Source organism: Corvus kubaryi, unplaced genomic scaffold (assembly GCF_017639235.1).
Source record: "Corvus kubaryi isolate FWS band 111438036 unplaced genomic scaffold, C.kubaryi_AGA036_p1.0 37383, whole genome shotgun sequence".
NCBI classification, from domain to species: Eukaryota; Metazoa; Chordata; class Aves; order Passeriformes; family Corvidae; genus Corvus; species Corvus kubaryi.
The window spans coordinates 1,548,758-1,570,862 of NW_024581125.1; the positions used below are offsets into that span (position 1 = coordinate 1,548,758).

A 22,105-nucleotide genomic window follows, 5' to 3' on the forward strand; every position below is an offset into this window, starting at 1 on the left:
AAAACAACCCAAGAAAACTAAAAAAAATCTCTGATGTGAACTGAAACGATTTAATCTTGCCTTGGCTCTGGTTACAGAGCTGTAATCACATTGCTTGCCCTGTCAAAGTCCATATCCAAGACATGCTGGAGAACAAAGATCCAGGAGGATGGGCCACAAGCAGGAAAACCAGTTGTGATGTAGTCAGGGATTATTTTTAGCATAAATTACACGTCATTGTGGTGATTATTATTGAAAAATAATAATATATTATGTTTTACTGGAGATAAAAAGGCAGAGGGCAAGAGGCCTCTGGAGCAGAGGTTAAGAAAGTGGAGGTGTAATTTGGGGGCAAAAAGGCAGACAAGCCCTGGTGCAACTGCCCCCTCCTCTCTCAAGAATAAAATTCATTTCAGGTTTTATCTTTTATTTAAGGAGAAATCAAAAGAACGGGATAGGAATTAATCTTCACAGATTTAATTAGAAGGCATCAAAGGGTTTAATTGCAACTGCACATAAATCACAGTGGATATTCTCTGACTAATTTAGATAAGGTCACCAAGAAAATTAGTTCAGTGATGTCAGTTTGTCATAGAGGGGGGACATTTCAGTGCCTTTACTGGCTGTGTAGCACAGTTCCACTCTTTGTCCTTTCCCCAGGAACTGGAATTGACCTTCCTTAGGCTTCAGCCCTGGAAGGCTGAGCAGATGGGGACTTCTTTCTCTGCAGGCTTTGGACCCTTCAAGAGAGGCTTTTCTGGCTTTAAAAAAATGGTTGGAGATGTGCTGTTTTAAAAGCATTTTTGGTGGGGGAATGTTTGTTGGACAAAAGTGACCTTGATGGGCTGGGAGAACAAAGGAAGAATGGAAATCTTCCTTTACTTCATGGTCTTTAATGAGCATGAAATGGATGGGATACTTGTTTATTCAGGGAATTAACAACTCTTCAGAGGAATGGGCAGAGGCTCTGGAGGCTGAACTGGTACTTCTAAGAGTTGATATAAATATGGCATTTGGAGGTGGTAGAAGAGAATCTGGCTTTTCTGTCATGGACTTGTACTATCAGCCTGTGGCACTGCTGCTTCTGGATGGCTGCAAATTCAAACCATGGCCTTTGAAACTACTGAATCTTGGGGGTTTTTTTGGCTGTTAAGCTGCTGTGATTTCACTGTGTGCCACCAAATATTCCTGGAGATGGTGTCAGACCCCTCTGCAGTCTGAAAATGTGGGGTTTGGGGTTTTTTACCCTTTTTTCTGTGTAGAGCATAGATAAGCAGGTCTGGCTGCAGTTGCTGGTAACGGAAACCAGACAAGAGGAGTGTGAAATGCAGAACTAGGCAGAGACACATCTTACCCAAATGAAGGGCCAGATATGCCTCAAATCACTGCTCAGAGTTCATGGGCAGTCAGGGAGGTGCAGGGGAGGGGTTGAGCCCCTTCTCTGCTCAAGGAACAAAAGGTGGAGGCACAATTTTTGCTGTTCTCTGGGAAATGTTCTGTGTGGATTATGACCCCTGCTCTATTAGACTTGCACTGTCTTGCCACTGCCTGGCAAGGGCTCCTTAAAGGATGTTCTGGTTCCACCTCAGAGTGCTTGTGACACCCAGAACCATTCAAGGCTTCCAGGTGTTGGTGCCTGGAGTTAAACACCAGCTCTGCAAACAGGTCCTGGGTTCAGGAGCAGAAGTGAAAGGCCCTGAGCACCCTGCAGAAACAGACTTGATTTGCATACCTGGCTTTAGATATTCAAATTCCTGAAAGTGCAGCAACTCTTGAACTCAGTCTTGACTGGAAACAGGGGTCAATGAAGGTGGAATGGCTGCAGGTTTGGTTAAATCAAACACCACATTAGCTGTAAAAGGGGTACTTTACCAATGTAGTCAGAGAGATTCACATTCTTGACTTTGATGAGCAATCCTGCTTCTGCAAGTTCCTGGTACAGGGAATCAATGGTCCTGCAGGCAAGAGACATCACTCAGAAATTTGTCAGGAAAAGCTCAGTCCTCTCAGAAGTGAGCCAGCCTGAGAGTTATTTATGTTTGCCCAGCTTTATAAATGCACTTTGTGGCTCGGAGGTAGCGGTGATTAGTGCCATCAGTGTGAAATCAATAAGCCCAGTTTTCTGTGTTGTGGTGAGGAATCTCTTTCACTCCCTCCCACGCTGTGTCCCCCTCTCCTGCTGACTCCATTTACCCATTTCCAGGTGATGCCAGATCAGTTATGACTTGTGTAATGGACTCGTTCATTAATATCAATTACTGGGAAATTATTTTTAAATTACACAATAATGGCAATCCTAACACTACTATACCTATTCACTTAGCTCTCCAATTAGTACTAATTCATTAATTCTTCTTGGAATTTATTGTGTTGGCAGTAGACAGCCTCATCTCCCTGGGAACACACTGGGAATGCCTCGCTCAGATCCACCACCTGCAGTGTTGTGGTCATGCTGGCCAAAGTGGGGTTGGGGCAAAAACATTCTATGGAAGTGTTGTCCCATCCCTGGCAGTGCCCAAGGCCAGGCTGGACATTGGGGCTTGGAGCAGCCTGGGACAGTGGGAGGTGTCCCTGTCCAGGGCAGGGGGTGGCACTGGATGAGCTTTAAGGGTGTCTCTTCCAACCCAAACCATTCTGGGATTCCATGAAATGGGCAAAACTTCCCCAGAGGAAGTTTCTCCCTGTCTCCATTAGTGGCTGGAAGTAGCTCCCAATAATGAAGGAGTTAAAATGCTTAAATTTGTGTGTGCTTTTCCATTGGTGTGGATCTTCTCCACTCTCTCTTTTGGAGTTCTAAGTATTAATTTCAGTGACACTTTTGGCACTTGGTTCTATAGATTGACACTGCTTCAAGGATGACATAAACAGAATAAACCTTTCAGAATTTCTTGGTGTACTGACAGCATAAACAATATTGATTTTTAATCTTTTTCGATCTCTCAGTGGTTTTGTACATTTCTCACATTCTTTCCCCTCAATTATTCTTTCTCACCTGTCTTAATTAGGATGTCCTGGTCTGGCTACAATAAACCTGCAGGTATAATTTGAGGTCTGCAGCCTTTTTTCCATTTCAGCTGAGGAGTTTTATGTTTATGCAGTCCTAGTGGCACAATTAATGTAGGAGTAGCAATAAGCAAATCCAAAATTTAATGCACCTTCAACAAGGTTGATTTTGCTGCTCTGACTCTTGCTTTCATCCTCAGTGGTTTTATGTTGAGAATGCATCATTAGACAGGCAGAAGATGGAATGGGACTAACCTGGCAGCTCTGCTGGGAGCAGGACTTCTACTTTTCCTGGTTTATTATTTTTACTGTGCCAGTTAAATGATGCATGTCCTGAGCCTCCTCCAAGGGAGTGTGATGTGACCGGTCTTTGTTGACTGGAGCTCCCCGTGCCCCCTCCACTGGGCCAAAATGGAGATGAAATCTGAGTTATTCATCCCTTCTCTGGGTTATTCCTGAAATGCTCAGCGGGGAAGAGCAAAGCATGGAGCCAAAGTGCCAGATAAAAAGTCAGCTACTAAAAAGCTCGTGTTTTCAGCTGGCTGCATGTAAAGTTTATATATAAAGAAGCAGGTATGTATAAGAGTAGTTTTAAAAGCAGGGAAATATGTGCATCCTTATTAGACTTTGGCACTGTTCTTTAGGAGATGTTATGCTCTGTTATAATCCATGAGACATGGATTTTAAATATTTGCTTGGAGGGGGGAGGAGGTTTTTTTATATTTTAAAGCAGGTAAGGAGATCTTTGGCTGATCGTGTGGTGCCAGTGATGCCTTAGGTTTTAACTTTTCTATTTTTCAAATCCTGCACTGCCTGGTGTATAACTCTGAAGTTTCTTGTAGCCTGTTAATTTCTGCTCTCTCATGCCAGGCAGACATAACAGAGCCTCTCCAGGCCTGCTCTCCAAGGACACCCAGACTGTCCTAGGCCCAAAAGTATAAACCAAAAGCTTCTAAAGGGGGGGCAAGCTTGGGGAAATGACATCATTAACTGAAGCTTTAATTGGAGAATTAACCCTGCTATGCAAATGAACCAAACCTATAAAAGTGTGAAGAACTCGTGACCTGTTGTCCATCTTGGGGTCCCTCTTGGCAGCAGCCCCTGGCCCCCAGGGGGTACCTTTGAAGGCCTTTCAAATAAATACCTCTTTTATTCCCTTACTCCTGTCTAGTCTCTGTGTCTAGGAGGCCTCTTAAGGCATCACCAGCACCCAAATGATGGAGTCCAGGTCTTGCTGTTCTTGCACAAAAGGGTTTTTGGTGTGAATCCCACTGGTGGTGTTTGTGGTTGTGCTGTTCTCCAGCCCTGCTCCTGGATCAGCTGGTCCCTGTGGTGACATCTCTGTGTAGGTGTCTGTGTTGTATGCACAGGTGAAAAATGGCCAGATTATCAGGGAACACATCACTCCCATTGAAAATGGCAGCGCAGGAGGAGAAATCCTCTCTGATCCTCCAAATAAAATAAGGGTGCTTCAAAGAGCAAGGGTCTGCCAGAAATGGCCAGGTCTGCCAGGACTCTTACTGGTCCATCAGACTGATTTATGACATGTACACCACAGCTCAGCCATGAAGGGGGATTTAAAGAGTGCAGGGGCCTGTCTGCAGCATCCCTCATCAGGCTCCAGCTGGGATGGAAAATCTGACAGTAAACAAACCAGCCAGGTGCTTCTGCACCTGCAGAGAAGGGGGAAAGAGGTGCATGGGGCCAATATCCTGCTGAAATGCTGCGTGTGCTTAGCTCTGCAAACTGGAATTAACCTGCCTGGAGGTGATGGGGCTGGTCCTGGTGGTGTGTGGTAGCAGAATGGGGATTTTAATTTGTGTTTGTTGGTGAAGATGAGGAGAACCGAGGTTGATGCTGGAGATCTGATGCAGAGGTTCTCTCTTTACCTGTCAGGAGTATGATCTCTCTCCAGCTCGGGTATCCTTCTCTTCCCGGGTGCCTTGTTTCCCTGAGGACCACAAAACCAGGCAGTAATTAGTGACTTTAGCACAGATAAATATTTTTGAATGTACTGAAGCAAAGTGAGGGCTGGAACAGCCAATGTTTCAGTGTTTGAAAGTAGCCCAAAGGGAAAAACCAGATTCTTAACCAGCAGTGCCCCTGCTTCCAGTGAGGCTACATAGGAAAGCATCCCAGGGCCATTTGGCTCCAAGGGAAAAAGCTCCTCTCCTTCCTTTTGGTTGCATATTAGACAATTATTTTTTACTGGCACAAGCTTCCCTGGGCAGTGGTGAGTCCCCAACCCTGGAGGGATTTAAAAGCTGTGTGGCTGTGGCACTTGGGGACACGGTTTAGTGGTGGCCTTGGCAGTGCAGGTTTAAGGGTTGGACTTGATGATCTCAGAGACCTTTTCCAATTGTATGATTCTTATTCTCTGACTTTTCTGGAGCACAATTCTGTGGGTGAGGGGGGATATGGCCCTTGCCCAAGAAGGAAGCAGGAAGGAAAAGGGTGTGGGGTCCAAGTAGCTGCTCCAGAGACTGTTCATGCTTTCTTATTTTTAATATCTATATATTGAAGTAAAATATATAAGCAGCTTCCCTGAGGGGAAAAGCTCCTGAGACTGGCTATTCTCCTAACCACTGGACATCCTTCTCCTTCCTAATGCATCAAGGAAGAAGCTGGGAGAGGTCAGAAAAACACAACCTGCTCTTTTCATATTTTCACCACACTTTCACCACGGAAAGATTTCGACTTGTGTGCCTCATTTCTTTACGTATTGCAAAAAAACTCATGGCAAACATAAATAAGGAAGATGTGACTCGGGCTTGTCAAGCCCCTCCATTAATTACAGCTCAGGAGCCATAAATATGGTCAGGGATAATTAGTAGTGTGGAGAGGGCATCATTAATCCATGTTAGTGCCCACCACTGGTGTCTGAGCTCCCGTCCTGCAAAGCATTTCAGGATTGCTTCAGCGGAACTGTTTACTCAGAAACCTTGGTGCACCAGGGGATTTCTCCAACAGCTTAAATTTAAGCACGTGCTTAAATGCTTAGTTGAACAAGACAGCTTATTCTTTCCAAAAGTTTATGTTCACTTTCCTGGGAATACAGTAATTTACTTTGCTTTTTTTACAATAGTGAATACTTCTGCAGAGCTCTGGAAGCTGCGTTGTTGAGTTAAAAAATCCTATCCAGTTATCTGGAAAATGCTGGGCTTTTTCACAGAAATAGATCAGCAGCCTTCAGGAATACATCAATTTTAGGTTTTCAAGGACAGGCACAACATAAATAACCTGTGGTGCAATCACCTGTTACTGTTTATGATGCCACAAAGATAATCCAGATGAAAATGCAGCCTAAACTCAGCACTATATGGATCAGCTAAGTGGGAAAAGGGGATGTTCTTAAGTCTTGGATTAGGATAATACAAACAACGCTGTATCTGCAGAGCTACACTTCGGGTTTTGTTACGTAAATAAGTTTGGCAGCAAATATGCATCAGAATGTGCCAGTGGGATTTTGTTTTGAAGAAAAGGAATGGGAAGAAGAAAGCATCTACCATGCTGTTTTAACAACTGAGGAAATATTGAGGCTGTCACTGGTTTATTTTTGCTGTTCCTCCTGTTTTGTCTTTTTAACGTCTCTTCCAACAAGCCAGAAATTACATATATTGGGGTCCAACTGGGAAGAAAAGCTTGTTTCAACCTATGTAAAGACACTAAGCATATGTTGAATTTATTGGCCAACTGGTAGTGTCCTCAAGGCAGCTTCACCAATAAAGTAACTCCAGAGCAAAACAAAAATGAACTGTGCGGAGGAAAAATGTGTTTTCCTAATTAACAACAGCATTTGTGGGGAATTTGGCACAGGCTGAGATGCGATAAGGGCAAATACGAATTGTAGACAATGGCTTGCCTCCAAAATGTCTTACTGGGAACGGCTTTTATTTAGCAAATGATAATGTTTAATGAATGTGAACATGCTTGGCATTTATAATGGAAATCTCCTTGCTCCTCTCTGAGATCTCAGTCGAGCTTCTGTGTAGCCATCCTTTGGTGATTTTGTGCTTTGAGAACTCCCAAGGAGTGAGCTGGGACACAGGGCTGTCTCCTGTGCCCAGCAGGGTGCCTTCTCTTGCTGTGTGGGCTCAGCAAAATGGTTTGGGTAGCTCAGAGGTTGGAGCAGACCAAGAACCTGATTTCAGACCAAATCCCAGAGCACTGTGTGCTGCTGGAATGGCACCAGGAGGGAGAGGGTATCCAAATGTCTCACTGAGGGAAATTGTTGAAACTGGAGGATCTGTGTCACCCTTTGGCTATGATCTCACAAGTCCTGGCTGCAGTTGCAGCCACCAAGGGTTATGGAATCATGGAATGGCCAGTTTGGAAGTTTATCCAGTTCCAGCTCCTTGCCATGGGCAGGGACACCTTCCACTATCCCAGGCTCTGCTCCAAGCCCCATCCAGCCTGGCCTTGGACACTTGCAGGGATGGGGCAGCCACAGCTTCTCTTGGAAATCCACTCCAGGCCCTCCCCACCCTCACAGGGAGCAATTCCTTCCCAAATCCCATCCAAACCTCCTCTCAGTTGGAAGCTGTTCCCCCTTGTCCCTGCATTCTGTTGTAACAAGTCCCTCTCTGTGATTCTTGTTGGCTCCCCGGGGGAAAATCAACAAGAGGAAAGTGCTCCCATGGTTTAAGGGAAACCAGCAGCGGCTGATGCAGTTTTTTACTGGATTCCTTGGATCATGTGAGATGCTGAAGATGGGAGGCTGAGCATGGGCAGATTTGGGCATGGCTTGAGGAGTCTTTTCTGGCAGTGCTGAGATAAAACAAGCAGCTTCTGACACTTGTACTGAAAAAGTCCTTAGACGAAGATGTTCCCAGTGATGAATAAACTCTTGGTGAGTGAGGGGCTCTGATCTGCAATCCCTGTTGGATTTAGGCACAGCATCCAAAGAGGTTACAGCTCCCACAGCTGGCTCAGAGCCTGCAGCAGGTACAGGAAATCCAACAGGGCCTGGCAATCACAGCCCTCAAACCCAGCCTCTCCTCTGTTCTCACCCAGCTTCTCTTCTGCTCTCGTTCTCGATGGCTTTGTGCTTTTCAGTAGTTTTGTCAGAGCCATTTGTGGTTTTTCTTTGCTTCTGCCCGGCTTCACCAAAAAGGCATCTCCAAAGCTTTGTTGAGGCCTATTCCAGAAGCAGGTTTTACACACCTCATGTCCCCCTTTCCTGGGTTTTCTGTGTCTCTTTTTTTTTTTTTTTTCCCTGAATTCTGGCCATGCCTTTGTGTGTCTGTGTGGGTGTGTTCATTCCCAAAGCATTGCTGTACCTGCAGTGAGCATCAGAAAGAAATCCTTGGGGGAGCCGAGCAGGAAAAGCAGCACAATGGGCTTCACAGACAGCACCCTGATAAGCTCTTAAATGTAACTTCCAGGTCAGTGACTGCCACGTTCCTCACTCAGAGGCCATCTTCTTTCCAGCCTGTCCTTTCACAGTGCTCCCAGTCCCAGCTTGGTGATCCCTGGCTGAGCAGGGGATGAGCTGCCACTGTGCAAAGAGAAGGGAAATGCACTTTGCAGCAGAGCTGACCCCCATTCCTCTGTTTCTGTCGTATCCTCATCCCCTCTCCTGTGACAGTCACCAGACCAGGAGCTATCTGGGGGAATGGGAGATTCCAGGAATCCAGCAAAGTGTGCTTCTTAAACAGGACACTCTGCTCTATCCCCTGTCAGTGCTGGGCCATAAAGGTGGGGCAGTCTGTGGGTGTGGGAAGCTTCCAGCTTGCAAAGAGGCACAGGATCTGTGACTCCAGTAAGAGCAGTGTGGTTTATTGAGTATTGGGTGCAATCTAATTAGTTTGGGTATTTCCAGACCAGTCTGCTGCTCTGGAGACCCACTTGGCATGAGAAGAACAGTTTTTTCACCCAGGTTCATTCTTCCACAAAGCTGGCAAATGGGATTCTTATCTTCAGGAGTTCTAAGAGCAGCTCTTGGTAGGGTTAAGTGTCAGCTTTTAGCAGTAAGTGGTATTTGAAGGTTTGGGAATCAGTGATAAAGTCTTTATGGAAGTAAAGGAGTGGCTCTGGGTATGCCTGGAGCTGTTACATATTGGGTTTTTTTTAATCTTAAGAGCTGAGATGTCTGGAACACTGACTGGAAGGGAGAAATTTCCCTTTAGAGTTCAATTCCAAAATGTCCTCGCTGTATCCCTACAAAAGGGACTTTCAAACTCAGATTGGTTCCTGTGGGTCAGGCAGATTTTGGGTTTTAATATGGATTTGACAGAAACTTCCTGAGTTGTGAACTACTCATCTTAAGGCTTGGAAAGGCACAGAACACCCACCTCTGGTAGGGACTATACCCTGACAAAGAGAGCAGAAGAAACCCCTCCTTAAAACAGAGGAATGGCCAAACGTGGCATCGGGAATTTGGGATGACAGTCCCTGGACACAAAATTCCACCTGTAACACTTCTCTTAAAGAAATTACCCTTTCAGTGCCCGCTGCCAGAGTGCAGGAAAAGGTGTGATTTCTCTGAAGAATGCTGAATATCCCAGGTTTTTTTTTTGGCAGGGGGATGTTTCACATGGTACTCCAGACATGCTCCTGGCTACAACAGGGACCTGAAACAACCACCTGTTATTTCATGCTGCACAGCTGAGGGGGAGACATATGGGACTTAGGATGTGGCTTGAAAAATGAGAGGTTTTTTTGCCGAATAAATAAATTAACGAGCTATTTCCAAACCTTTCCAGCTCACATTATTCTTATTATCTAGAGCAGGTTATCCTAAAGCAGATCTGCAGTCTGTGTGCACAGGTATGTGCTGGCTTGGTTTATGACTGAGATATTTATGCAAATACTAATTGGAAAAGGCTTTTGCCAATGCTGAATGGACAATTTAAGTGGCTTTGCACAGGGAGGATGTGTTTTGGCTAACACTGCATCTTTCCTTCCATTCCCCACTCCTCAGATAGAACTGTTTTGGCTTGGGTGGGGTGTTTTGAGATGAAATCTGTAAGGAATTTGTTTTATCCAATTAGTTCTTCTTTCCCTGCCTCATTCTCTCAGGCTACTGGCACAACTTGGGAAAATAAAAGTTAAATAACCTCCTTCCACCCTAAGCTATTCCAACCCTACACTGAAGGGAAAAAACCCAAGCCAGCCCCTAACATAAAGCTCTGTAATTCCAGTGGGACATTTTGGAGCAGGGCACTGTCCAGCTGATCTAAATGTGTCTGCCCATGAAAACTTGGGGAAGATTGTTGCAATATTTTGTCTGTATATCTTAAGCCCCCCCTACTTTTGAAACAGATTTAGGAATCCATTTGGGATCAGCTTTCAGAGCTGCCCCAGTCTTTTCTTATTTGAGTGTCCCTGCACGTTTGTCAGGTGAAATAGCATTTTTAAAGATAATTTGAGTAGAAGTAGAGCAACAGCAAGTATTTGCTTGCTAAAAAGGTATTACAGAAATGAAATACAACATGAGATTAGGGTTGGCTATTTGCCCTGAGGGTTTTAAGTGGATCTGCTGATTGAGTGGTGGGGTGTAAGCTTTGAGTTATTTTGCACTGACATGATCTCTAATTTAAATGCTTGGGCAAGGAGTTTAGAGAACCACAAGCTGTGGAATTCTTCATACGATAATGCTGTAAAACGAGATGTGAACATGACGTGCTGTGTTGGGGGGGGGGGGTTAAACCTATTCTTTATGCCTAAATAAACTTGGCTTAATTGCAAATTCCCAAAGCCTTCAATAGCATGTAGTAACCTAATGAGTACCTGGCTGTGTGTGATCTATGTGGTGTTACAGACAAATGAAAGGTTACATCAAAACCTTCCAAGGGAATTTTTTTTGGTGTACAGTCTTGAAACATAATAACCAGCCTTTATTTGGGAGGGGAACAGTCAGCAGCTGGAAAACTTAGTGGCCTCCAGATCCCTGTTTTCCTTGGAAAACTATTAATCTGAACTGGTCACCTTAAAGAGAGGGATTGCTTCCATTTTGCTGTTTGACTGCATCCAGGGATTTCAGGAGGGTGAAAATCTGAAATACCTCATAGTGATTTATCTCTGGAATAGCTCAACTTGTCCTAAGCAATATTTATAAAAAGTTAAAGGGAGTTAAGGGAGAAGGCCCTGAAAATAGCCACAGGTGAAGAGATTTTTCAGATGTTTCTGACTTGAGATTCAGGAAATGTTTAGGGTTGATATTTGTACTTGAGGTTTGCACTGACCGCCACTGTCCCTGGGCAGGGAATTGAGACTGCCCCTCCCTTCTGCCACCTTGCTGCTCTTACCTTTTCACCTTTCCCAGCTTTACTCTGTCTGGCACCTGTCTCTCCATCCACAGCCTGTTTGAGTTTCAGCAGTTTCTCTTGCATCACTTCATCGACCTGCTCAAGACAAACACAGCTGAATCTTCCTCAGTTTTCTCTTCTGTCACTTCACCCCAGACAATTGTTCAGCTGAACGAGTGTGAAAGCAAAGAACAGGTAGTAGGGACTCTGGAAGGAGGGAAGGTCTGTGCCAGGGCCAGTTCTTACAGCTGGAGAAAAATATACACAGGTAATGCACATGATTAGTGTCCTCTTGCTATTGTATGCACACCTGCACTCTGATCTCGTCCTCCACTTCTTCCCGTTCCCCTTCTTTGATCAGCTCCGGGTCGTGTTCCTGGAGAAAATCCGATCTGTTATCTCTGTTCTCCCAAAAGACTGTTATCCAAAAGAAAGAAAAAAAGGGGAAAAAGTTACAGAAGCCATTGTTTTCTCCAACTGCTTCTGGAGGCAAAAGAAAGGGTAGTTGTAGGCAGGCTTTATTAAATTATGAGCTGTATGAAAGTAGCAGGCTCTGGGGACCCTTACCATGTTCAGAGCCCTGTTGCATTAGGATCTGTAGATCTTGAGGTTAGGGGATTTCTTCTTTTGCCTCGGGTTGCAAAAGGGTATCAGAATTCAGGAGGATAATGGGATAGTGAGGTTGTCATTTGGAGGCTGTAAAGCTGAAAGCCTGGAGTGTTCTCAATCTCCAAGAGCCCTGTCCCGTTCCCGATGCTGGCATCATTTTATTCTGTTCAACAGCACAGTGCTTACATCTTTTCCATGAAGAAGGCACAGGGATGGCTCCTGCCCTGAAGGATGTGCTCTCCATGAGTGTCACTTGGCTGGCATGACACAGGCTTGGGGACCAAGGGAAGGGGGTTAATTCACACCACAAAGTTCCCTGCTCTCCCCGTGACTCACTTAAAGCTGCTGCACTCTGGTGAGTTGGCCTTGGTCGTCATTCCCAGGAGGCTGAAATATGGGGAATAGGGGCACTGGAATAGGAATAAAACCAGCACTGAGCTGGGGAAGTGGGAGAGAGGGAGGGGACAGCGGTGTGACACAGCAATAGCCTGCAGCTGGCCCACAAGGGATGCACGGCCACACAGAGGCTTCCCTTTGGGGCATTTTAAGCTCGATGCAGAAATTTGAAGGCAGTTAAGTCCAAAAGAGACAAGACCCACCTGATCCAGCCCCTCTGTTTCAAAGTACTGTGCAAAGGAGAAGTAATAAAAAGACCTAACACCCAGCCACAGCAAATTTGTGAAACTGGTGATGAAAAAAAAGCTCTTTATGATAAAGTACCTAATGATCCTGAGGTGCAGCTCGTTATTTTTGTTGAGGCAAAGTGCAATTTGCTCTTTAGAAAGAAAACTAAATGAAGTCTGACGAGCTTGGTGCATATCTGAGCTCTCTGCTATTAGCAAAGTGCCTCATTTTAATGGAAACACCTCCTTTTTTCCTACACTTCTCGAGCTAGTTTGAAGGAAGACAATTCGTATCTCGCATTTCAAGCCCCGATAGTATCTTCCAAAATGACAGCTAATCTCCAGCTGGATGTGCTAATTCAATTTCCAGATGATGTGAAATGACAGTTTTCCACTTTAAGATGTTGGCTCTTCTATGAAGCTGTTTTGTACCAGATATTCTCCCCTGTACCTCTGGCCTGCTGAAGGCACCGTACAAATTCAGAAAGGTTTTAGCATCTAAGTTTTTGCTTATCCAAGACTGGCTGCTCTTTCAATCCACAACAATTTCTCAGGGCCCAATTCCATGCAGAGGATTTGTAGTTTTACACAAGAGGGAATAGTTCTTGCAGGTGAGTGGTCGTAATTTCACCACTGAAAATGGTGGGGACGGAGGAGGATGGGGATGTTTTGGTAATGGAAGAAACTCCAAAGTCCAGACATTTAATTTCTTTAAATTACTTGTGGGTCATCAGAGGCCATGACAGATGTCATGTAATATTTCAGGAGGAGAAACTGATTTGCCCAAGGTAGCTCCTCCAGCCTGGAATTCCAGCCTTGGGGAAAGGGGACGTTGCATAGGAGTTATGTGAATTTTTAAACACTTTCCTGACTGGGTCAACAGGTTGCAAGTGCTGTGTTTTCACAGGAGTACAAGGCTTTAGATATTTATTTTTCATAGAGGGATCCATAGACTTTTCTGTTCTGTTTTGTTCATAATTGTTTGTTGTCATTGTGTAGATTGATTAGTGGTTAATACCCACTGCAGGCAAACCAGGGAGAGTCCCCCCAGACTCTGATATTACCTGGCAGTGAGTTATCTGAGTGTTATATTAACCACTGGGTTAGAGGTGCCTCATTTTAGTGGAGAGATCAATAACTCATAGGTGTTAGATGCTCTGTTATTCTTTTATAGATCAACAAAATGTTTCAAAGTTAATTTTAAAGGGGGGTCAGGAGGCTAAGGATGTTATGTTTTCACTGGCTGGTCAGGGGAGCCTGGTATTTCGTTACAGGCAGGGTCAGCCAGCTCCAGGAGCTATTTCTGTGCCTATGTGTATGCAGTGAAATTCATGTCACCTTTTCTAAAATAGTGCATGCTTATTTTGGGATTATTTTATATGCACAGCTAGCTCAGGGCTCAAAGGCAGCCCAGAGCACTCCTGAATCAGCATCCCAGCTCTGCAGGCTGTAGGGAACGCCAGTATCCCTGAAATTCAGAGAACAGCTTGTGACTAATAATTGCAATATATTTATTTGAAGCATGAAGCTTCTCTTGAAATGGCCACTTTGAACCTCCTGGCACAAGGATTTGAATCTTTTGAAGGTTGGTTAAAAATATGCAATATCACCACACCGTAAAAGGAGTATTTGGACACACCACGGAGCGTTTGAACACAAATATTCTCTGTGACACTGAGCAAGTCATAAATATCAACTGGTCCTCTGTGGAATGGGGGAAAGAGCACATTGCTGCCTCACACTGCAAAAATACACCCCAGGAAGGGGGAGGTAATGCTCAGCCTTACATCTGCCCCACATAAACTCTGGCTATTCCAGTGTGAGAGGAGATGTCACACAGAGTGGCTGCTTCCAACCACATCATTTAAAAGAAGTGTTTTGGAGCTCAGCAAGTGTGGTTTAGCAACTAGAAAAACTGCCAGGTACGGTTCTGGGAGGAGAAAAGGCTTCATGAATTCCAGTGAAGTTTAGGCAGCCGGCTCTAGCTTGGTAGAGGAGTTAAAACCACAAAGTGAAAAGTTTGTGACTGAAATGTTTAGGTTTTTGTCCAAATGGATCTATATTTTAAAAAAATATTTAAGTAAACTAGGAGTAAAGCACCAGTTTCAGGGGATGGGATCACTTTCTTAGCATTAAGCGTTGGGGGGTGTGACAAAACAAAGATGTTTGTGTTTTTGGGCAGCTGTCATTTAGGTAAACTTTGGATACAGTTATAAGGGGCTTTGAATTCCTCCTGATACAAACATTTCTGAATCAAGCTCTGTTACTTCAGTCATCTTTTCAAGATTTCTGCACTAATCAATCTGAACTTCTGTGCAAATGCTGATAGCAAGTGACCTATTTCTACCTAACAATAGGAAAAAAGTTCTCAGTGTGGAAAGAGCAAACTCAAACCTATTTCTTCCTGCATAATTCTGCTACTGAGATGAAAGCAGCCTAAAATTAAAAATATGAGAGACTGCTTGCATTGTTCTGGTCAGATGTTGTTGTGGATTTGATTCTGATGGCCAAATGGTTAGACTAAAAATAAAATAATTTTGGACAACCCCTGGGTAGTTTTGTGTTAGTGCCCTGCAATACAAAGCCCAAAGTGCTTGTGAACGAGGCGAGGGATTGTGCTGCAAGGAGGAATTAACAGCTGTTTGTTAAAAATAAGTGTGGTGTCAAACAGACCTGGTTCACCAGGAAAAAAAAACCCACCTGAAGTTTAACTGCACAGCTCTAGACTCTTGCTGTGCCTAAGACAGAACTCCAGGTATTCTTTGAAGCCTGCAAGAGAGCTTTTCCACTCCCAGGGTTTCTGGTTGTGCTCTGTGCAGCAAAGGGCTCCTTCTCATGTTCCTTCAGAGCTGGGGAGTAGCTGTCAGCTCTGGCAGGATGGGCTGGAGATGTGTGGGTGTTTAAGTGGGAAATGGGAATCCCAGAGGCACTCATGCTGTGTGAATAAGCCCCAAAAGTTCTGTATTTGCAGGGCTCAGAGCAGGGATCCTGCTGGGAACGGCGGTGCTGGTGTTCAGGTACAGTTTGGGTGACAAATCCCCCATCCCCTCGTAAACCCCCTGCCTTATTACACGAGGTGGTTGTGAAATTTGGGAGTCTCCATGCCTATCAAAGGAACCTGTTGACCCCTGTGGTGTTTTTACTCCTCACTCTGGTATCCACTGCTGTGCTGAGGTTACAGCCAAGCATGTTTGCTCCAAGGCAAACCCCTCCTGCCTCCCTTTTGCTGCTTCCACGCTGCTTCTTCCTAGCTCTGGGGACTTGCTGGGTGGGAACCCCACTCTTGCCATGGCTGGTTTTGAGTTCCAGGTGCCATTTCATCCTTGGCCAGCTATGGAAAGAAGTATGGATGGATTTGATCCTTATCTAAAGCTCCTGCTGCCTTCAGCGGGGTTCTGACGTGGTATTTGACACTAGATGGGATGAAAAGCTCCTTTTCTAGCCAGAAAGCTGCTCTCTGATTTATAATGTGTAAGAAAATCCTAATTGTTACAAGTCAGAGGTCAGGCCAAACTACTGATGCACATTTAGCAAGTTGTTCACTTCTTTCTCTCCAGCCAGCTCAAATCAGGCAGAAAACTTGACGCCAGTAATTTGTCAGCAGGAGGGAATAATGGAGACTTTTCATACGAGGAATTTCAGCACGGCACTCATTCTGAAGAGTGGAGAGCAGAAAAGATATTTTTCCACATTGTATCAGAACAGAATCTGCAGAGATCCAGCAAAAAATAACCCCCTTTCCACTTCAGACAAGGGCATGACTTTCATGCCAGCTTCCAGGTGATTGCTAAGTCACTTGTGAATCAGGCTGAGCACTGAACACAAGTGTTGAAGAGATAAACAGAAGTATCAAGAGCAGAGGAGAGGATAGAGGAGATCTGGAAAAGAACAAAATGTCCCTTCATGGTTTTTATTAAGAAATCCCTGCTTTTGGGGATTTTTGCTGTTTCCAGGTGGAAAACCAGCCAGGCCCCTTGCTGAAAGTCCCAGTTATGTTTTAATTTCACACACTTGGCATGAAGCAAGTACATTCAAACATATAATCAAAAATAATTTGAGTGGCTGTGGACGCTGTGAAGGAATCCATGGACTCTTTCCACGAGTTCTCCCTCTTGGAGGAGACAGGACAAGGGAAACGTTAGTGCTGAAACTCGATGTACAGTATCGTGCCTTTGAATTATTGGCTATTCTGATGTCGTTTTTGTTGCCCTCAGAAAATCAAAAAATGCCTTTTTTATATGTATTGAAGCACTTTACTTTGTGTTTGTTCACTTTCACCCACAGAAATGTCCCTTCCTGCATGATTAGCTCAATGGTTTTGACAGATTCCTAGGAATCTGAGAGGCTCCCTTCCTAAATACCATTTTTTAATCTAACATCCTCATTTTTATAATGTTCCACACTTTGGGCAGCTGCCCACTTGACCTTACAGGAATGACATTCAGATTAAGCTGATCTGGGAGAACATTCCAGCTGGAATTGTTATCTTTTTCTACTGACCTTTGTACTGAGAGCTTCCTTCCTCCAGTATCGAAAGGAAATTGCTTGGACGCATTTTCCAGCTTTCATCCACTATCTAGAATGGGGGGGAAGTGAAAAGAGTAATTGTTGACAGCATTGTTTCACAGAATTACGGAATGGGTTGGAAAAGGCCCGAAAGATCTAATTCCACCTCCTGCCATGGGCAGGGCCACCTTCCACTAGCCCAGGTTGCTCCATGAGCGAAGGGGTGGCATTTTATCAACTGAAGTCACAAAACTGAACAAGAATTAAACCTCAGCTTGTTTGAAAATGTAATTTAGGGAGGAGAGTTGCAATATTTAAATGGAATCCCCTTTTCAGTGATTTGTCAGGGATTTTTCCATTCCATTCCATTTCACTGCCATTTCCTCAGTTCCTTTTGCTGCTATTGCCACGTTCCTGAAACAGTTTCATTTCATTGAACGGTATTTCTGAGGGAAGAACTTCCCAGAAAATGATCAAAGTTTCTTCATCTCATATCAGTCATAAATCTCAAAATGTGGGTAAGGTAATAGTTGATAAAGGGAGATGAGATCACTGGTTTGGGGAGGAGGTGAATGTGGATTTACATGAGACAGCACAAGGTGGATCAGGATTTTGCTGAATAACCTGCAAACCACTTGTTATCAGCGAGATATAAAGCGCAGCTCCTGGGATAATTAAAACTAAACACCCCCCTAAATAAGCCCTGTAATTAGGGGCATATCTGCTACCTGCAGGTATAGTTGCAACCCCATTATGTGAGTTATCAAATATCTTTTTAATTAAAGTATTATTACAGTAATTACAGTCGGGGCCCAGAAGGAGAGGCAAAATCTAAATACATTTATCACTTCCACGCTATAGATGCATTTGAAAGACACTCAGGAGTTTCTTGACTGAACATCAAGAACTGTTTTGGTAAAGTATAAGGAAAAGTTTGAGGATTTGAGCTCGAATGCCCAGTTACTCAAATATATTCGCAGTTTTACAGGGTGTGGCACTTTGAGGTTCATCTTTGGCTCATTTGCAATAGGCAGAATCCTTCTTTTACCATTTTTCCACGGTGTTTTATAGAAAATGATTAAACCATGATGTTCTGAGAGGAAATGTGTCAACTATTAAAAAACCCAACAAACAAATTGCCCCCAAACCAGCCTAAAAATGGTTTCTTCATTTTTAGCCTCTTAATGGAACAGGACACATCAACATTTTATTGTTATAAATAAGCCAATGAATCATTTTAGTTATTTGCTTCAGTGATTTTATACACTGACATAAATAAAACTGTTGTGTTAATTCAGTTATTTTTAATCAAACCCACTCTCTTGTGTCTAAGGGACAGTTGCAGGATGCTGTTCTGTTTTCCCTCTTGGCTCAATTTAACGGCCTAAGAGTAAATATAATAAAAAGAACTTTTCCTTCTAAGCCAGTTCATGTATTTTTTGATTTTCAGTTGATTGGTTCCATGCTTGTTCTGTCTGAAATGTGTTAAGGCACCTTGAACCAGCAATATATGTTTGAATTTAAGCAGAAACGTGGGAGTAAGAGTTTCAATCTGCTCCTGAGGCTTTCCAAAGCCAGCTCTGCACCAGGTGATTCCCATTCGACAGCAGGGGAAACTGAATGCACTCCACTGTGCACATTTCCTAGGGACATTTTCCTGACAGGTTTCACTGAGGACAGGAATGTGCCTCCCTGTCAGACCTTTCTGGGTGAAATTCAGGGATGCACAGCCGTGCTCACGTTCAGTGAGACAAGCTCCAGCAGGTTACTGGGTGAGGCGGTCCAGACTGGTTCTGCTTTTGGAAAGAGGGATTATGTGGGGGTGAAGCCGTGGTTGTTTTTTTTCCTTAGGTGCCTAATGGGAAATCAAATCAGCACCTTGCAGAGAAAAGAAAGGGGAGTTGCTTTGATATCAAATACTCTTTGTAAAGATTGCTATCAGGCTTTTCAGAAATACTTAGATTTCCTTCTGGGATCAAACTTTTGTTTTCTTTAAGAGCTGAAATTGGGAGCACAGCTTTTTTCTGCCTGCATCCCTATGACTTATAGCCTATACTTATTTTAATAAGAGTCCTGCTGTTAGAACTTCTCCAAATACTTCTCAACTGGTTTAAGATACTCCTTTTTTTCTCCCTGTCAGTGCTATAACCTTGGAGAGAATGTTCCCTTTGTTCTTTCTCAATGAACCATAGAGAACCTGATATAATGGCTCAGAATTTTACTTGACAGGACTTGTGTGATGGCTGAGGAGATGGGAATGACATGAAGTTATAAAACCCCAGAGCTCTCTGCTGTTATTTCACCCCATTTCAAAACAGCCTTGCAGAGGCTGCGAGGGGATCGAGACACATTTTTGCTGTTGTTGGTTCTAACCTACTAAAATGTGCAAAACCAAGAAGGAATCAAATTTTACCCTGGGAAAGTCAGGTTTTTGAGCAGATGGGGGAGGTGCCATCCAGTTTCAGGAGCTTCACCAGTGGTGACAGTGTCACCCAACAAACTGGTCAAAGTAACAAGTGACTGACTGGAGCGTGCCCAGAGCTTGAAAACATCTCCTGTTTGCACAGGAGCAGCCACAACCCTTCCTAGTTAGCAAATTTAGGCAGTCCAGCTTAAAGAGCTTGAAAAACATTTATGTATTTGCTCCTTCAGCCTGCTGTGTATTTTCATTTACAAAGGGGGAAAAAAAACCCACTCCAAACCCCCAAATAGTGTTTTCAAGGTGCTCATTTACAAGTTAACATTTAGGTATCTACCTTGTGATTAAATTGACTGATGTTTCCTAAATTCATGTAATTTAGGTTCCTGGCTAGATGTTCTGAGAGCTTTGGCCAGATTAATGGATGTTGTCCAAGAAAAGCATCTTTTTTTTTTTTGATATATATTTGTTCTAGGGTTAGGCCTTCAAATTAATTTGTGTAAAACTTGCAGTGAAGAGTAAGCGTTGCCCTAGAAAACTCCCCCTTCTCCTCCACATACTTAGTGAGAGATTAATGACCCTTATTAAAAATATATATATTGTTTCAACTTTTGTTTATTCTACAGAGTAAATGAGAAACAAAAGCTGCTGCTTCAGCAAAAGCCTACAATTTTTGTTGCACAGCTTGTTTTTGAAGATGCCCTTTTTGGTCACTGTTCTGTTTCACAGGTGTTCTGCTCTGTGAAGTTGCTCCTGAAATAATTTGGAAGCGTGTCTTCTGTGAAAGCAGCCCTTTTTCTCCAAGATTTCAGGGGGTATATTGTACATTAAGTGGTGGCTACTGACATTTGAAACAGAAATAGTTCCTACCCTGAGAATGTGGGCTGAAAATGCATGGCTTATTTACAGGTTTATGAAATGCTGGTTAATGTGGTTTAAAAATCAGTTTGAAATCCACACAAGCTCTGAGGTGGGATCTGGGTGAGACTAAGGCTTTAATTCCTAATTCTGCAAGGGGTGGCAGTAATGAACTTCTCTGTACCCACATTACAAGTGGGAATGCTTGGTTACCTCTTGGTTACCTCTCTGACTGTCCTGGCAATGATCTCAAAGCCCTAAAGTGTATTTTGCCCTCATTTATGTCCCTGACAGTCTGCACCTCCATCAGCTCTTCCCACTGAGCTCAGTCGTGGCCATTCCTAAAATATGAGAGGTAAAAAGTTCCCCAGAATCATGGAGGTCATGGAAAGGCTGAGAGAGACCAACCTCAGCCAGTTTTTTGTCCCCTGAACCCAAGCCTGGAGCTTTGGTGACCAGTTCAATGTCAGTGAACAGCCTCTGCCCACACCTGAGCTTTGTCTCTGGCTTCACAACCTGCTTTTATTGCCTTACTTGCTTTCCAACTTTTGGTGGCTTTTTTACTGCTGGCCTTTCCTTTTCTTCTTTTCCATTCTTCTCCTTTTCTTTTTTCTCTGCCTCCCTTTTGGCAGCCAGTTCTTCAGCCACCTGAAAGACACAGGGAGGAATGTGATTGGGAAAACACAATATTCAAGAGGCTGCACTCTCTGAATTCCAGACCATTAAAAGAAGCCTTTTTGTGCTGAGGGCACCTGCAAACTCCAGCAGAGGTGCTGACTATCCCAGTATATCATCAGGAAGGGGCTGATTCCTCTGTCCCAAACCATGAGGGCTTTTATGGAGCAGGACCAGTTCCTGAAGCCATCCAGAAGCAGAATATTCTCATGACACACGACTCAAAGTTCCCTCTGGACTCGGAGCCAGATTATGAATTTGTCCTGGTGTTTGTAAGGCAGATTGATTTTTATAGGGATGGATTTTGAGAGACTGCCCCGAGGTGTGTCTAATTTCAATATGTGGCTAAAGACTGAATTGTTCTAGTGGGTGAGAGAGGTTGGGTAGAGAGATTGTGACAAACTCTGACAGATCCACATGGATAGCTCAGCATCTTTATCCCTGCAAGCAAGCAGCAGCTGATAACTGGTACAGCTCCATCAATTCCCTTCTCTTTAGTTCCTGGCCATTTATACTTTATTATCTGAAAAAGGCAGAGGGTGAAAATTTGCTGCTTCTACCATTCTCTTGTTTTTAGGCATCTTTCTTGTCCCTGAGAGGAATTCTAAGATCATTTACTAATGAGTCTAAATCAGAAAATCCATTGAAGTTTATTAATGGACCACTAATATTGGCAGTACCATGAAAGAGTAGCAAAGTAAACATTTCCAACTGTAAGGTGTGTTTCCTGCAACAGTGAAAATACCTGTTTTCTCATGTTATACCTTTGAATGTACTGGGTGCTGGAAGGGGACAATGACAAGGGCTGTGCTTTGCAGCCAGGGCAGTTCCATTAGTGGCTCTCCCCAAGCATTTCAGTGTCTTACATTTAATTAAATATGGTAATTCAAACCCCAAGCAGCACTCCGTCACATCTCGCTGTGACAAGCAGCGAAGCGTTTCATTCCCTGGGATAGATTAACAGATTGACTGGAGTTCAAAACAGGTTTTTAGTGTCCCAGTGGGCCTGGTGCATCCAAAACCAACAGAGCTACTCTGTGCATACAAAAATGCTGCTACCAAGGATCTTCTTGCTATTTTCTAAGCCCGTGAGAGACTTTTCTCTGTCACAGAAGAGGTAGCAGCGTTATGTAAACAACCAAATACCTGCAGCCTTGAAAAGTCTTGTTTATAGTCCAGTAGAA

General features: G+C 43.8%; 1 protein-coding gene and 1 long non-coding RNA gene across 4 annotated transcripts in view; one reads left to right on the plus strand and one right to left on the minus strand.

The window, feature by feature from the left end:
* LOC121668020 overlaps positions 1 to 22,105 on the plus strand; it is a 67,976-nt gene that overhangs the window by 29,348 nt on the left and 16,523 nt on the right. The window lies entirely within an intron of this gene.
* The window catches only part of IQCA1 (IQ motif containing with AAA domain 1), a 91,112-nt gene that overhangs the window by 22,516 nt on the left and 46,491 nt on the right, over positions 1 to 22,105 (minus strand). For all 3 annotated transcript variants that reach the window (XM_042035396.1, XM_042035397.1, XM_042035395.1), the window contains 6 exons: positions 20,781 to 20,894; positions 16,964 to 17,039; positions 11,542 to 11,648; positions 11,232 to 11,327; positions 4,872 to 4,933; positions 1,852 to 1,934 (listed from right to left, as the gene is read on the minus strand). In XM_042035396.1, the coding sequence (XP_041891330.1) occupies positions 1,852 to 1,934; positions 4,872 to 4,933; positions 11,232 to 11,327; positions 11,542 to 11,648; positions 16,964 to 17,039; positions 20,781 to 20,894 (538 nt within the window). The remainder of the gene's footprint in view (positions 1 to 1,851; positions 1,935 to 4,871; positions 4,934 to 11,231; positions 11,328 to 11,541; positions 11,649 to 16,963; positions 17,040 to 20,780; positions 20,895 to 22,105) is intronic.